This window comes from Rattus norvegicus, chromosome 5 (genome assembly GCF_036323735.1).
Source record: "Rattus norvegicus strain BN/NHsdMcwi chromosome 5, GRCr8, whole genome shotgun sequence".
Lineage (NCBI taxonomy): Eukaryota > Metazoa > Chordata > Mammalia > Rodentia > Muridae > Rattus > Rattus norvegicus.
The window spans coordinates 133,935,220-133,952,836 of NC_086023.1; the positions used below are offsets into that span (position 1 = coordinate 133,935,220).

The window sequence follows — 17,617 nt, forward strand, 5'->3', positions numbered from 1 at the left end:
TGGCTGTTTCCTACTGATGAATGAGTAATCAGGCATGGTACACACATAATGAAATCTTATCCAATTGTGAAGAAAAATGAAATGTGCAGAGAAACGAGTAGAACTTAAAAATAGATGTCCTGAGGAGTAAGCAAGGCCTAGAAGAACAAACGTCACGGACTTTTATATGTAGATTGTAGCAGCACCTCTAAGATTTATTCATTTATTATATATAAGTACACTGTAGCTGTCTTCAGACACACCAGTAGAGGGCATTGGATCTCTGTACTTTGTGAGCCATCATGTGGTTGCTGGGAATTGAACTCAGGACCTCTGGAAGAGCAGTCGGTGCTCTTAACTGCTGAGCCATCCCTCCAACCCGTAGCAGCCCCTCTTTAGGTCTCACTTGCTCAGTGAAGAGTATTTTTTGGAAGTCAGGAAAGTAAGAAGGGAGAGTTGGGGGATTCATTCAGGAAGTAGGGATAACCAAACAGAGGTAAAATAAAAGTAACCAGGGAGAATACTGTGGGTTGTAAGGCTTAAGCAGGCAGAAGAGGTAGGAGGTGTGGGAGAATGAGAGTGAGGGAAGGGTAGGAGGATGACAGGGATGAGGGAGAATGAACAAGTGGCCAGGTCAGGCTCAGCTTCAGGAGGGCCCTGAGAAAGGCTGGAGTGGGAATGGCGCTGATTCAATAATGACTCGGAGTCAATAGTCAATGCAAACTGTCAGTTCAGGTACTCTCTCTGTTCCCTGAAGGTTCTCATCATTCTTCCTTGTTATCCTTCCTTCCTTCTTCCTCATACTTCTTTTGCCTTCTCCTCTTTAATCATCCTTTTTAATTCTTTCCTCTCATGCTTTACCCGTCTCCCAATCAGAGAACCTGAACCGAGTCTTTTGTTGACTAAAGTTACCCCCATCAGAGCTTTAAGCATTATTAATAATATTTTCAGAAATTTTAAAATTTACATAAATTCTATGAATCCCGGATCAATAGTTCCAACCCCTGCTTCCTTAAAACAGAAGCTAAACACAGGGAAAGCACATTTCCTCATAGGTTAACACAGCCTGTTCTTCATGGGGATCTGAACACAGCTCTTGGTGTTCTCTGGTACAGCAGACAGCAGTCCTTAGTAACAACTTTCATGTAAGAACAGAAAGGTGACAGACTACTTAGGTTGAAATGACTTCTTACAAAGTTTTGAAATTTATGCAAGTAAAGCAGCTAGTTCTCCCTACTATCTCTTTAGGCATCATCATCATATATAGTCGGCATACATAGGTATATGTAATATGTAATTGGTATATATTACTGTACTTTGTGTATATTATATATGTGAACTACAGGCATCATTTTAAATGTTGACAGGTACTTTCTTTTAAATTCTATCGTACGAATCTCAGAAGAGACCTTGAACTTTAAACTTTTAATATTGTTGAGACTGCTATAGACTATGGAAACTTTGGAAGTTGGACTAAATGTGTTTTTTTTTTATTATGCTATAGGTAGGTATGGCCCCCACAGACTCAGGTGTTTGAACAAGCCTATGGGGGTCAGGGAGTGGAATGTGATTTGTATATGCTTAGCCCAGGAAGTGGCACTATTAGGAGGTGTGGCCTTGTTGGAGTACGTGTGTCACTGGGTGTGGGTGCTAAGACCCTCATCCTAGCTGCCTGGAAGTCAGCCTTCCACTATCAGCCTTCAGATGAAGATGTAGAGCTCTCAGCTCTGTCTGCACCATGCCTGGCTGGGTGCTCCTCTGCTCCTGCCTTGATGATAATGGACTGAACCTCTGAACCTGTAAGCCAGCCCCAATTAAATGTTGTTCTTTATAAGAAAAAAAATAAATTCTATCTTACGTCCTTTGCAAGTAATACTGCAACAAATATTAATTCTCAAGTCTTCACTTTAGTACCAGTTTTTAGTTCCTTTGGGCAATTACATGAGAGTCAACTTACTGCCAAATGTTCTACAGATTTTAGAGGAATTACTGTCTTGGATTCCAAGTGGCATATCAATTTAGCCTTACCTATAACACAAAAGAGCTCCAACGTAGTCACATTTTGCCTAACATTTTTTATTTCCCCTAAATACATTATGACAGTCACTCAAAGGGTTATTATCTACTGCACTTGGAATTCTCATTTTCTGATGCCTAAATCCAGTGAAGCATAAGTTCTTGCATATCCACTGGTCATATCCACACTTTTTATGATGAAGTTTCTGTTAAAGTCTTATGCCTGATGTTGCATACAGTTTTGTTATTGAGCATAGGACTTTCCCATATGTTCTCATTTTCCATCATGAGCATATCCTCTGCTCTGATGTGGGCTACTTAATTCTCCAGTCTAGTTTTAGTTTCTCTGTGTATATAACATAGGGCCCAGGTCACCCTACGTTATAGGTAACACTGCTTTCTCTCTATCATCTTCTCCATTTCTTGGGTCAATGTCGGGTTACTACCTGTCCCATCCATCTTGGGCTTGAATACTGACACTTGCTTTTGTGTGCTTCAGCTCCTTTTTGCATTCCACGTCTAGGTGATAATGAAGGTGAGATGCCTTGGCTGTTCTGAGTGTGGTCGCTGTGAACTTCATCATATGATGCCAAACTAACTGCCAATATCCTGTGCATTCTCAACCCATGTTTCTGCCTTATTCTGCGGGTCAAGTACTGATGCTCAATCTGACCGTCTCTATCCCTTCTCAGAACATAGATGAACTAATCTATCTACCTGAAAAGCCAAGGAACTGGGAGAAACACCTTGCCTAAAAGTAGTAAAAGTGGGGTGAAACCTTCTCAGAGACACAGAAAATGATATCAATCCCAAGCATAAGGCCTCAGAGAGTTCTGTCTATGGCATCTAGGTTTCTGACCTATATGAAATTTTGAAAAACAAGAAATTTGTGTCTACAAGTAACAAGGGAAGTAAGGTCAAAGTCAACTGAGGTGTTAGAAGCAGAGGCAACATCCCAGGGAACTTATCACAAACGCATGGGTTATGTGTAGGCAACACTCCCCAGGGTCATGAGCCCCAACATTCAGGCAGTAATCATCTATGGGCAGGATTGATGAGTTTCTTTCTCTTTCAGAGTTGTCAGAGAGGGAGGGAGGAGGCAGGGGGTTAACAAGAAGACCTGTGTGGGAGGATCTGCTTGGGATCTCCCAGTAGCAAGTCCTGTTTGCCCTTCTGAGCATCTGCATTCACCAAGCCTTCAAACACTAGTGTGAGGCAAGCTGCCCATGGCATGGCTAAGCTACACTATCTTCTATTGTGAAGAACAAGGTTCCTGAGGCTCATGTGACTGACCAAACTTGACGCCATTCTTGCTCATCCCCAAAGAGGCTCTGATTTGTTGCACTTCTGAAGAATCACAGGTGAGTGATATTAATCCCTTAATAGCCTGGGGTTCGGATTATTTTTCCATAAGAAGTGTGTTTCTTTGAGCTCTCAGACAAAAGCCCATTGTCTAAGCTTAGTTACAGAAGAAGATAAAATTGTGTGAGTATAGTTATCAAATGTCACATGGGTGAGCCCTCCTGAACATGTAGAATCCATATGTCACCTTCGTTCCTAGTTTCCCATTAGTCCCCCCCCCCCTCTCTCTTTCTTCCCTCCCTCTCCTTCAAATAGTATAGGAACAACACACCACCTTATGAACTTTATTGTAGGGAGAGACAAGATGACAAGACTCTTTTTTTTTTATTAACTTGAGTATTTCTTATTTACATTTTGAGTGTTATTCCCTTTCCTGGTTTCCGGGCCAACATCCCCCTAACTCTTCCCCCTCCCCTTCTTTACGGGTGTTCCCCTCCCCATCCTTCACCCATTGCCGCCCTCCCCGCAACAATCACGTTCACTGGGGCGATGGTAAGACTCTTAAAGCTGGTAGGCAGAGTTTTTGAAGGTGAGATTTATATGGATAGATGAGGTGACAGTCAGAGAAGGACTGTGTTAGGTTGCTGGAACAATGGCTCTTTGACAGAACCAAGAACATGACCAGTATTACCACTTAAGCACAAAGTAAGCATACATATTGACAAGATGGAGAGATGACCTAGAGACAGAATAAGACGTGCTTAAAGACAATGTTGGATTTTAACACTCAGACAGGCTCTTGCAACCTAGGAATGCAGCTATAGGTGATGGAAAAGGTAAAAAGAGTCACAGAAATAACCAAGGGCAATGGTACTGCAATGACCTGAGCTTTATTCTAATGAAATCATGAAAAACACCTGGTATATCGAATCATAGGGCAATACTTCTATTGTAATCAATTATGACATTGGTATAAAGCTCAATTTAAGCACAGACAAACAGTAGAATAGAAGGAAATATGCAGAAGAGAAGGCAGGGTGTAATTTAGGGAGATCATTAAGGTCAAGGTCAAACATGAAGTCAGGTAGGGGCCAGGTAGAGAGAAAAGCAGGTAGAAATTCCAGAAGTCGAGATAGAAAGACTGACAGACAAGGAGACCAGAAGCACAGCAGAAGGTGGGTGGAGGTGAACAAGGTGAGAAGAAAGAATGAGATGTGAGCAGATGGAGTGGGGACAAGAGTGACTGACAGAAAGACAAATGGCAGACAGCATGCTGTTGGAGCTGTCTTGTGCTGTCAAGATTATTGGAGCTTTTTGAGACGCAGGTAGATCCCATTCTTGGACTTCAACACGAGTCTTGGTATGGGGATTGGGATCCTGGTGGGATCTGGCAGCAGCTCAAAGCGGAGCAGGGTCAGGGCCACGGCCACCTTCAGTTCATTCATGGCAAACTGTTTCCCAATGCAGTTCCTAGGTCAGAAAGGTGCAATAAAATTACTGTCCTCAGGTTCTATTGTGAGCTGTGTAGGCATTGTCCTCTGTGCCTAACAGAATTGGGCATCTAGAGCCATCTTTTATACATCTCACCCTGACCCCTTTCCTTACAAGTCAGTCAGTCGCACATGTATACATACCTCTCCCTTGGACCTTAATTCTTGCTGTCTTTTTCTTTTATTGTATTTTTTACTTTGGGGTTATAATTACAACTGTTCTCCCTTTCCGATCCTCTTTCCAAACTCTTCCATATAACCACCTAATCATTGCCACTCTTCCTGTTTCTCCTCACATAGTCCCTCTTCTTATCCCCCACTTCTCAGAGAGGTTTGAGCCCCTGCCCCCCAGTATCTCCTGACTCTGGCGCATCAAGTCTCTGTAGGCTTAGGCATGCCCTCTTCCATTGAGGCCAGACAAGGCAGTCTAGTTAGGGGAACATATGTCACAGACAGGCTACAGCTTTAGGGATAGCCCCTGCTCCAGTTGTTGTGGGACCCACGTGAAGACTGAGCTGCACATCTGCCTCATATGTGTGTAAGGGGGACTCATTCCAGCCTGTGTAGGCTCTTCAGTAGGTGGTTCAGTTTTTGAGAACCCCCAAGTGTCCAGGTTAGTTGACTCTGTTGATATTCTTGTGGAGTTCCTATGCCATTTGGAGCCCTCAATCAAGCTCCATCCAATGTTTGATTGTGAGTCTCTGCATCTGTTTCAGTGAGCTGCTGGGTGGAGCCTCTCAGAGGACAATTATGCTAGGCTCCTGTCATTAACGTCCTTTCTTGCTGTCTTTATCTTTCACAAATCCCCCTCTATTCTGAGACTGGCTCTAATCCTGCTTTGAGAGGTAAGGCATCAGCCAGTAAAGACCAGCCAGCCCTCTTAGTAGCATTCTTTGACTAGTTGACCACTATCTTAAGAGTTTCTCATCCACAGTGCTCAGGGCAACATGGAGAGGGATGGATCACACTCTTAGGAATCATTGTCTTGGGGGCAAAGTCAATATGGTTCTAACCTAGGAGTCATATGCCAATGAAGAAATTCCTAGAAAACATATGGGTTAGGGGTCCTCAAACTCCTCCCACTCAGTGGTCAGACTCCAGTTCCTCCTCAGTTCACAGGACCTATAGGCCTTTAATTCTAATTCAGTACAGTCCCTGTATGTCACCACCCTCAGTTTTCTGCCTGGACTTCACTAGTTCCCCTCAATTCTCTCTCTCTTAATATTGACCCTTCTATTCTACCAAACTAATAGGATGGTGTCTAGATGGCTCAGCTGCAGTCACACCTCCTGTAAGTTATCCCCTTCCCACCTCCTACCTTTCCAGCCCCTACTTATCTCAGCAAATGTTGAGGCTGAGGAGAAACACTCTCTCTCTGTCTTTCTCTCTGTGTGTCTCTTTGTCTCTCTCTCTCTGTCCCTCTCTCTGCTCTCTCCCACCCTGTCCCTCTCTCTGTATCTCTGTCTGTCTCTGTCCCCTTACCACCCCCCCATACGTGCTCAAGCTCAGAAAAATGAGCAGCTATTCCTCATCTCTGTCAAGTTGTGCCATTGGTGCACTTCATTGGAGGCCACAGCTCAGTCCAGGGCTTAGGACAATGTCAGGAATATTGATCATTCTACTAACTTCTCAGTAAAGGACAGTATCAAAGAAGAAAGAAATGATGTCTGTTTCCCATGGGTGTGGCTGACTCTGTAGACCAGCTTTCTGTTCTTGCTGCTGAACTGGAGGCAGTACCCTACGTCTCTTCACTTTTGTCACAGCATAGGAATTAGCCCAAGAAAAATAACATTAATAAATATTTTTGTGTTTGGATTTTGCTAATTTTAAAAAATAAAAATTCATTAGAGTACAAAAAGGGTAAAATTCTTATGGTAATTGAACTACCTGATTCTCTTCTATTTGTCAATGACCTCATCACGATTTCTAACTGAGCCCTAAGAGGAAGTGTTCACCCCTAGGTAAACTTATCCTAGATAAACAGTATACTTACAGCCTGCTCTATGATAATTGATTTGGCATGGTAGAAGTCACAGAACTGTGGACAGAGAAATGAATTCCTTGTCTTCATTAGTTCCTTGGCACTTTGCATTCTACAAGATGATTGAGACCTTCAGCCTTTACTCATTTCGCAGCAGCTCTTTGCACTGTAACTTTCTAGCTCAACAGCTCTTTCGGGCATGTATGTTAGTGTACACATTAGTACATGTTATGCGAGGTCATGTCTCATGTACTCTTCCCAATTTCCAAAGCTGGTAAGTGGACCACAGCCCTACAGTGTAAACTTCTCTCCAAATTTTGCTCTTTGACAAACAAGACATATTAATATGCAGTAGAAATTCTGTTGGGCTAGAAAATAAACTATATAGAAGCAGACTCATTGGGGTCCACCCTACCACAGTGGGCTCTCAACTTTTCCATACATGGCTTCAACACAATCCTAAAAACACAAAAAAGTGTTTTTAAAGTCCTTGTTGCTACTGATCGATAAATTAAAGAGAAGTGGCAGGATATGTTGAGAGTGATGGAGACATACATTGATCCTTTAATATATGTAAAAGATGAGGGAAACAAATGCCTGAGAGCCAGTTTGCATGAGAAAACCTAAGTATGAAGATGCATATTCTAGAAATGGTGAAAAATTCAACATACACTGAAGTTGGAAACACACACTGATGCAAAGTGTAGTATCCCCCAGGTGCACCCTTAAATACCAACTCTTTTGGGGGACACAGAAAATGACCCCCACCTGCAAGCACCTGAAGATGTCACATAGGAACCCAGGGAATCACAGATACTGTATATGTACCCAGAGACTACCCTTGTCTCCATTCCTTACACACGATGTAACACCTCACCTTGCTCCTCCTGAGAAGGGCAGGAATGAGTGGCTGTGTCGGGAAGACTCTGGTGCAAATCGATAAGGGTCAAACACCTGCAATGTAAATACCAGATTCAGGGTAGGCGGGAATCAAACTCCTGCTTCTGACTCATGAAGGAACCAAATGATCAGGAGTGAGAGTTGGGGGGTGGGGAGTGTTGGTCCTGAGATATCTTCCCGTGACCTTCTCCCATCTCCCATTTTACCTCTGGATTTGGCCACACAGTTGGGTTGTGATGAAGGCCATAGAAGGAGAGCATGACTGTGATACCTGTGAGTGAGTGGTACAAAGAAAGACTTGTAATGCCAATGGGTAGGGCACTAGCTCCCTTATTCAGCAGAGAATATGCACACACACACACACACACACACACACACACACACACACACACACACACACGGTCTGCATGCTGGAATCATCATTTTGATCACAGAGAAGTAGGATGGGCTGAAGTAGGTAAAGCACTGAGTGTGAATTACTTGTCTAAAACCATGAGCCTGGGTGTTAGAAAAAGAAAGCATTTGAGAATCACTATTATATTTAGTTAATAATAACTCTCTTTCATCAAATGCCTTTCCTGAGTCTCTGGAACACTCAAAATTCACAGGCAGCTTCCAAAAGCAACTATTGTATACCCATTTTTAAGATAAGAGTCTGGAGCCTCAACAAGACCCTTTCTTGTTCACACAGCTTCACTGTGGCATAAGGGGAAATCATGCCCAATGATAAGTGATTAAGTGGGTATTTTTCTACCATGATACGGAACTAAGATCAGGTCATCAGGTGAGCTCTCCCATCAGCTTGAGGGATCCTCAGACAGTGGAATATGATTCATTCATGACATGGGAATCCCTGGAATTTCTCATTTGCCTTCAATCCCAGAAAGAAACACATCTTCCAAACACTTGCCTAGTTCTTTTTTGCATTGAGTAATAATTTAGCAACTAATGCGTAAAGGCTCAAGTTCAATATAGAGGTTGGCATTTATTTTCTAAGATTTTTCTGAAGTCTAACTGTATGTAAAGCACTTTACACACTGCCTTCTAACTTAAAGTAAAATTCCTTTCAACACTACTGATAAGACATGGGAAATCCATTAGAGATTTCACTAGTTCAAAACTGCCGAAGAACCTTCTTCTTTGTCCCTGCTGAGGGACCCTGCTGAGGTATGGTCTGGGGACTCCATACCTTTGGGTAAAGAGCGTCCATCCGGGAAGGTGACAGGTGTGCTGAGCATTCTGCTCACAGCTGTTACAGGTGGGTAGATCCTCAGAGCTTCCTTGATGCACATGGTGGTGTAGGGCATCTTGTCCAGGTCGTCCCTGAAACGAGGCCCATCTGAAAGTCACACAGAGCTAGGACAACCAGGAGCTTCCCATTAACAGAAGACAGAAATCTCATCCATATTGAGGTCCCACTCACCAGGTGATAGAAGCTCCATCTCCTAGGAGACTCTGGATCTCCTTCCTGCATCCCTGCTGGTGTTCAGGATTTGTGGCCAAAGCATAGAAGATCCAAGAGATACCGCTAGCTGTGGTGTCATGGCCCTCGAACATGAAGGTATCCACTTCAGCACGCAGGTCCTTATCAGATAAGCTGCTTCCATTTTCTATCTGGATAAGGCCACAAATGAGAGTAATGTTTTCTTTTTATTCTGTGATTCTAGACCAAGTTTCAAGTCTCAAGTGCCAAGTCACTCACTCTGGCAAACAGAAGGATGTCCAGGAAATCCAATCGTCTTTTCTGCTTAACCTTTTGCAACTCTTCCTCGTCCTGAAGTTGAGCCTTCCTTGATTTGATCACTTGGTCTGTCCAAGCATAGTAGATACCAGGCAGAGATGAAAGCACCATTCCTAAGAGGCCCATGTGCCCTCTTTCCTGACCTCTACTCCCCTAAAGGCCAGATTGCATATGACTCAGAACTGGTTAAGGTGTGAGAAGCCAGCACACCTGACAGAGACCAGGCTGCCCCTCGGGATAACAACTGGAGAAGATCTTTTTGGATCCTGCTGGGATGATTTTACTTAATAGCACCAATGTGATGCCTCAGGTAATCACTACAAATCATCCAGTATCCTACACCTTAGCTTCCTTGTGCTAAGAAAGTACCCAGATGAATTCATCTTTCATCCTTCACAGGGCCAAAGGACAGGTCTCAGCCTCAGAGATTTTGGTGGGCCTCTTTAGACTGGCCCTGGTAAAAGAGGGCAGAGAAAAGAACCAAACAGAACCTGTGTGCTCATGGGCAAGTTGCCAGGCACTGCGGGCCTTGCGGCCATTAGAGGACAGACTATAGATGATGTCATTCTGGTGAAAGATGTTCCGTATACGGAAAAAAGAGAGATTGTTCAGGTCCTCAACTGCCTTGATGTAGGACTTGTATTTTCTGTGAACACAAAAGAACAGAACAGTGGTAAGGAGATAAGACACAAAGACAGAGCAATAATTCCCTTAATTTGGACAGAGATAATACTAGGATGCATGTTGTTTCTGTCTTCTAACCCCTGTAACCACCAGGTCTTTAGAAGATGTCATGGCCATTCAGGTTTCCACCTGTCTGGAAATCTGTGGTGTTTCTGAGGCAGGATAGAGAATCTTGTGCTTTGTAGATGTTAGTATCTACACTGTTCCATCTGCTTCTCAGATGAGGCCGCACTAGTTGGCAAGACCAAAGACTATAGTTCAGCAATATACTCACCTGTCCAACTGGACACTGCCCTCTTGGCTGAAGGCACACTTCATGATGGTGTCCAAGGTCATCAAGGTGATGTGTTGGAAGATCTCCAGGGTGGAATCCTGTCCAACAATCTGTTCCCATTTATCCTGTAATGGAAGTAGAGAACTGACTCCACGTCTCCCAGAAGACTGGTGATAACTAGAACAGACTCATTTCCTTCATCTGTACATATGGTTTTGTGACTCCCTGTATCAGAGTTTGTGATGGCTAATTTCCATTGTCAACTTAGTTAAATTAAGAAACAGCAAAGGGACTCCCTGTGAACACAGGATGTTGTGACCAGGGAAGTAGGTAGGCTAATTGCATATTTTTTTCTCTTCTGTAGATCTTCACTTCTTCCTCCTTTCCTCTAAGTCCGGTCCCCTAGTTTCATACCCAGCTCCTTACAGAATTCTCTTCTCACTTTCTGCCCCCATCCTGAAGGAACACCCTGCTTTCCTCCTTCTTGTAAAACCCTTCAAGCCCATCTAATCCCAAGTCTCATGTCCCAGTACTCAAAAACAGATTTTACTTGGAATCCCCAGTGCCCATACCTATCATGATTTCTAAGTGGCAAGAAACAACCACAACATTATCCTAAAAAAACAACAGAGAGGAAACAGAAACTGGAAACAGAAACTGAGGAACAAATCACCTATTCAACAAAGACAAGATTTGTTATCATCATCTAGGACTCTAATCTTCCCAATCCCAGTTGCCTCGCTGCCAGCATAAAGTCACAAACAATAACAGCCAGGACAATCTGTCCTGCAACTCTCCACAGCTGGTCCTGAATATTCCAATGTAGTTAAAGTACAAGTACAAGACCTTGAAGTTCTCTTTTTGAATGCAATAGATGCCCTTAAAGAGGAAATGAACTCCTTAAAGAAATCTATGAAAACACAGCAATGTGTGGAAGAAAATGAACAAAACCACTCAAATCCTGAAAGTGAAAATAGAATCAATAAGGGAAACTGAGGGGACTGGAGAGATGACTCAAATGTCAAGACCACTGACTGCTCTTCCAGAGATCTTGAGTTCAATTCCCAGCAACCACATGGTGGCTCACAACCATCTGTAACGGGATTTGATGCCCTTTTCTGGTGTGTTGAAGACAATTACAACATACTCATATACATAAGTAAACAATTCTTTAAAAAAGAGTTCATCTTAAACAAAATGAAAGAAAAAAAACTGAAGGAAATCTGTAAATAAAAAATTTAGGAACTTCAATAGGAACCAGAGAGGCAAGACTTACCAACAGAATACAAGAAATGGAAAAGAAAATCCCAGGCACTGAGAACACAATAGAAGAAATGGATACATCTGTCACAGAAAATCTTAAGTCTAAAAAGTTCCTGGGACAAAACATCCAAGGAATCTAGGATACCATGAAAAGACAGAATCTAAGAATAATAGGAACAGATAAGGAAAAAAAACTCAGGTCAAAGTGAGATAATTTTTCAACAAAATCATAAAAGATAATTTCCGGAATCTAAAGATGGAGATGCCTATCAGTGTATGAAAAGCACACAGAACTCCAAATACATGTAACAAGAAAAGAAAGTCCCCTCGGCACAATAATCAAAATACTAAGTTACAGAACAAAGAAAAACTATTAACAGCTACAAAAGGGAAAGTCCAAGTCACATATAAAGTATTAGAACTGCACCTTACTTATCAGTGAAAACTGTAACAGACAGCAGGAACTGGATAAATGTCCTTAAGACTATAAAAGATTAAAAATGCCAGCCCCAGCCAAATGTTCAATAACCTTGGATGGAAAAAAAAGACATTCCATGGTAAAAACAAATTTAACTAATATCTTTCTTCAAATCCAGTCTTACAAAAGGTGCTAGAAAATAAACTCCAAGCTAAAGAGCTGAACTACATCCAAGAAAACACAGGGAACAAATTATCTCAAACCAGTAAAGTCAAAAAAGGGAAACATGCCCCCCCCCACAATTACCATCACTAGCAAAAACAACAAGAAAATGATAGGAATCAAAAATTATTGGTCATTTATATTTCTCAACATCAACTCTCTGAATTCCCCAATAAAAAGTCTAAGAGAGTGGATGTGAAACAGGATCCACACTTTTGCTATATTCAAGCAACAAATATTAACATCACCTCGGGGTAAATTGTTGGATATATTTATTCTGAGCCAGTGCACCTAAGAAACACGCTGGTGTGCCCATTTTTATATCTGACTAGATAATCTTCAAACACAAAGTAATTAGAAGAGGTAGGAAAGAACACTATGTACTTGTTAAAGTCAATAACCCTCAAGATGACATTATCATTCTTCACATCTATGCCCCAAACTCAAGAGCACTCAAGTGTATAAAAAAGTTACTACAGCTTAAATCACATATTAATACAACCACACTGATAGTGGAAGACTTTAATATCCTACCCTCACCTGTAATCCACACCAAAATAAACAGAAATTATGGCACTTACTTGTATTATAATCCAAATGGACCTAATATATTTACAGAACACTTCATTTAAAGCCAAAAGAATAGACCTTCTTCTTAGCATCTCATAAAACTTTCTTCATAATTGGACATATATTCAGAGAGAAAACAAGTCCCTAAAGATACAAGAAAACTTAGATAACACCCTGCATCCTAAATCATCACCACAGGCTAAAGCTGCATACCAGCAACAATAGAAGCACAGAAAACTTACAAACTCAGGGAAGCTGAATAACAAAAAGCGTGTCAAGACAGAAATTAAGAAAGAAATTGAGGCCTCACCTCTTTGAACTCAGGATACTATTATATTGGTCTTCTCTATAGCTGGAAAGATGGCTTAGAGGGTGATAGGGCTTGCTACTCTTCCAAGGTGGCTGAATCTGCTGATACTCACCTGTAATATCAGCTCTAGGTCTGATACTCTCTTCTGCTCACTTCTCAAACACACACACACACACACACACACACACACAAGCACACACACACAAGCACACATGCATACAAGCACACACACACACAAGCACACACCCACACAAGCACACACGCACACAAGCACACACACACAAGCACACACACACACCAGCACATACAAGCACACACAGACATACACACACACACACACACACATACAAGCACACACACACACACACACACACAAACACTATACTAAATAAAACAAAGAATAAACATACATTTAAAAAATTACAACTCTTCTCCTGGTTTCCATAATTCCAATAAAAGTATCTTGACATGTGTAATTATTATTCAAGCATAAAAGATACGTTTGAACTCAGATCTATTTTAACCATTCTTCCCATTCTTGTAGGCCACATAAATTAATATAAAAAAGAAAATAAAATATCAGCTTGGTGTTTCGTAAAATCTACTTTTGTTATTCAAAGATTATGTTCATAAATTAGTATAAATTAGCATAAAAGGCTTATCAATGAAAGTGGTAATTACATTAAAAGTACGGTAAATTGGAAGACTTTTAGACTATAAATCTCTTCAAAATGATACATTCTACTCCTTTAAATATTGTACAGCATTTGCATTATCTGGAAGAAATTGCCTTGTGCCTAAGAAATACCTACATTATTGTATTATTTCTGGTTATATTCCTCATTATGTACTTACAAACTGTATGAGTATTCTCTAAATAATGTATTTCTGTAATGAAAAGTTGCAAAAAGTTAATTGTCAAACAGTGGGGAAAAAAAGGAAAGAAATCAAAGTCTTCCAAGAGTTGGACAAAAAGGAACACACAATAAACACAAATGTACAGGACACAATAAGGCAGTGCTGAGGGGGTAAGTTTATACTACTAATTGCCTACATAAAAAAATTGGAAAGATCCCATAATAGCAACTTAAAACACTAGAAAATTTTAGGACAAAAAGAAGGAATGACACCCAAAGCCATAGGCAGCAAGAAATAATCAAACTCAGAGTTGAAGTCGATAAAGTAGAAACAAACAAAAATATATAGAGGACCAAGAAACAAACAAGCAAACAAACAAAAAATGAAACCAGAATTGTTTCTTTAAGAAAATCAATAAGATTGACAAACCTTATCCAAATTATGAAGGCAGAGAGAGATGATGCGATTGAACAAAAATAGAAATTAAAAAGTGGGTATAACAACAGACATTTAGGAAGTCCAGAGAATCATAAGGACATATTTTAAAAACCTGTGCTCCACCAGATTGGAAAATCTAAAAGAATTGGATATCTTTCTCAGTACTTACTACTTACTGAAGTTAAATCAAGACCAGATAAGCAATTTACATAGAACTACAACCCTTACTAAAATAGAAGTCATTAAAAGTCTCCCAAAACAAACAAATAAACAAATGCCCAGGGGTAGGTTTAGCACAGAATTCTACCAGACTTTCAAAGAATAGTTATTGCCAACATTCCTCAAAGAATGACACAAAACAGAATTTTGCTGAATTCTTCTTATGAGACCACAATTATTTACCCTAATAGCCAAATCACAAAGAATGAAGAAGGAAAGGGAATTACAGACCAATTTCCCTTATAGATGAAAAAATACTCAATAAAGTACTTGTGACTGAATCCAAGAACATACAAAAAAAGATTCTACCATAATCAAGTAGGCTTCATCCCAGAGATGTAGGGGTGGTTTAACATATGAAAATCTGTCAATGAAATCTATAATGCAAACAAACTGAAAGGCAAAACTCACACAATCATCTCATTAGAATCAGAATGGGTCAATGACAAACTTCAACATCCCTTTATAATAAAAGTCCTGGAGAGATCAGAGATATACGAGGGACTTACCTCAACATAATAAAGGCAGTTTACAGCAATCCCATAGCCAGCATCAACTTAAGTGGAGAGAAACTCAAAGCAATTCTACTAGAATTATGTTGTCCACTCTCTTCATACCTATTCAATATAGCACTTGAAGTCTTAGGTAAAGAAATAGGAGAACTAAACTATATCCAGGGCATACAAACAGAAAGGGAAGAAGTCAAAGAATCTATATTTGAAGATGACATGATAGTATTCATAAGTGACTCAAAATTTTCCTCCAAGAAACTCCTACAGCTAATAAACTCTTTCGGTAAAGTAGCAAGATACAAAGCAAAATCACAAAAAATCAGTAGCCCTGCTAAAGACAAGTAACAGACAGTCTGAGAAATAAATCCTGGAAACAACACCTTTTGCTATAGCCTCAAATAATGAAAATATCTAGAAGTTTCCCTAACCAAGAAGGACTTGTATGATACAAACTTTAAATCGTTGAAGAAAGAAATTGAAGAAGATGCCCGAAGGTGGAAGATGTCTCATGTTTATGGATCAAAAGGATTAATACAGCAAAGTGGACATCCTACCTAAATCAATCTACAGAGTCAATGCAATCCCCATCAAAATATCAACATAATTCTTCACTGATTTTGAAAGACAATTCCCAGCTTCATACAGAAGCACACACATACACATTCACTCACCTCCTCATACACAGAATACAGAGCTATGTAAACCAATTATGAATAATAAAGAAGGGCTGGGGCTATCACCACCCTTGATTTCAAGTTTTACTGTAAAACTACAGTTTAATAAAAACAGCATGATACTGCCACAAAAAACAGGCACATTGATCAAAGGAATCAAATTGAAGACATGAGCATAAATCCACATACCTATGGACACATGAATTTTTTATATAGAAGTCAAGGTTACCCACTGCAACAAAGATAGCACCCTCAACAAATCGTGCTGATCTAACTGTGTGGCTATATGTAAAAGAATGCAAGTTGATCCATACTTATCACCCAATACAAAACTGAACTCACAGTTGATCATGATGATAAAGGACTTCAAGAAAGACATGAAGAACTCCCTTAGAGAAACTCAGGAAAACATAAATAAACAAGTAGGAGCCTATAGAGAGGAATCACAAAAATCCCTGAAGGAATTCCAGGAAAACACAATCAAACTGTTGAAGGAATTAAAAATGGAAATAGAAGCAATAAGGAAATAACACAGGGAAACAACCCTGGATATAGAAAACCAAAGGAAGAGACAAGGAGCCATAGATACAAGCATCACCAAGAGAATACAAGAGATATAAGGGAGAATCTCAGGAGCAAAAGATTCCATAGAAATCATCGACACAACTGTCAAATATAATGTAAAACTGAAAAAGCTACTGGTCCAAAATATATAGGAAATCCAGGACTCAATGAGAAGATCAAACCTAAGGATAATAAGTATAGAAGAGAGTGAAGACTCCCAGATCAAAGGACCAGTAAATATCTTCAACAAAATCATAGAAGAAAACTTCCCTAACCTAAAGAAATAGATGCCCATAAACATACAAGAAGCCTACAGAACTCCAAATAGATTGGACCAGAAAAGAAAATAATCCTGTCACACAATAGTCAAAACACCAAACGCACAAAATAAAGAAAGAATATTAAAAGCAGTAAGGGAAAAAGGTCAAGTAATATATAAAGGCAGACCTATCAAATTACACCAGACTTCTCACCAGAGACTATGAAAGCCAGAAGATCCTGGACAGATGTCATACAGACCCTAAGAGAAAACAATGCTATCCCAGGTTATTGTGTCCTGCAAAACTCTCAATTAACGTAGATGGAGAAACCAAGATATTTTATGACAAAACCAAATTTACACAACATCTTTCTGCAAATCCAGCGATACAATGGATAATAAATGGTAAAGCCCAACATAAGGAGGCAAGCTACACCCTAGAAAAAGCAAGAAACCAATCGTCTTGGCAACAAAACCAAGAGAAGAAAAGCACAAAAACATAATCTCACATCCAAATATGAATATAACAGGAAGCAATAATCACTATTCTTTAATATCTCTCAACATCAATGGTCTCAACTCCCCAATAAAAAGACATAGATTAACAAACTGGATACACAATGAGGACCCTGCATTCTGCTGCCTACAGGAAACACACCGCAGACACAAAGACGTACACTACCTCAGAGTGAAAGGCTGGAAAACAACTTTGCAAGCAAATGGTCGGAAGAAGCAAGCTGGAGTAGCCATTCTAATATTGAATAAAATCAATTTTCAACTAAAAGTCATCAAAAAAGATAAGGAAGGACACTTCTTATTCATCAAAGAAAAAATCCATCAAGATGAACTCTCAGTCTAAATATCTATGCTCTGAATACAAGGGCACCTACATACATAAAAGAAACCTTACTGAAGCTCAAAACACACATTGTACCTCACACAA

General features: G+C 40.3%; 1 protein-coding gene across 1 annotated transcript in view; it reads right to left on the minus strand.

Moving 5' to 3' along the window:
• Nucleotides 1-3,662: 3,662 nt before the first annotated feature.
• Cyp4a8 (cytochrome P450, family 4, subfamily a, polypeptide 8) overlaps nt 3,663-17,617 on the minus strand; it is a 31,345-nt gene continuing 17,390 nt past the window's right edge. Inside the window, 8 exon segments of the mRNA NM_031605.2 lie at nt 3,663-4,767; nt 7,646-7,722; nt 7,875-7,939; nt 8,858-8,991; nt 9,092-9,282; nt 9,371-9,477; nt 9,901-10,055; nt 10,368-10,492. Of these exon segments, the coding sequence (NP_113793.2) occupies nt 4,599-4,767; nt 7,646-7,722; nt 7,875-7,939; nt 8,858-8,991; nt 9,092-9,282; nt 9,371-9,477; nt 9,901-10,055; nt 10,368-10,492 (1,023 nt within the window). The 3' untranslated portion in view covers nt 3,663-4,598.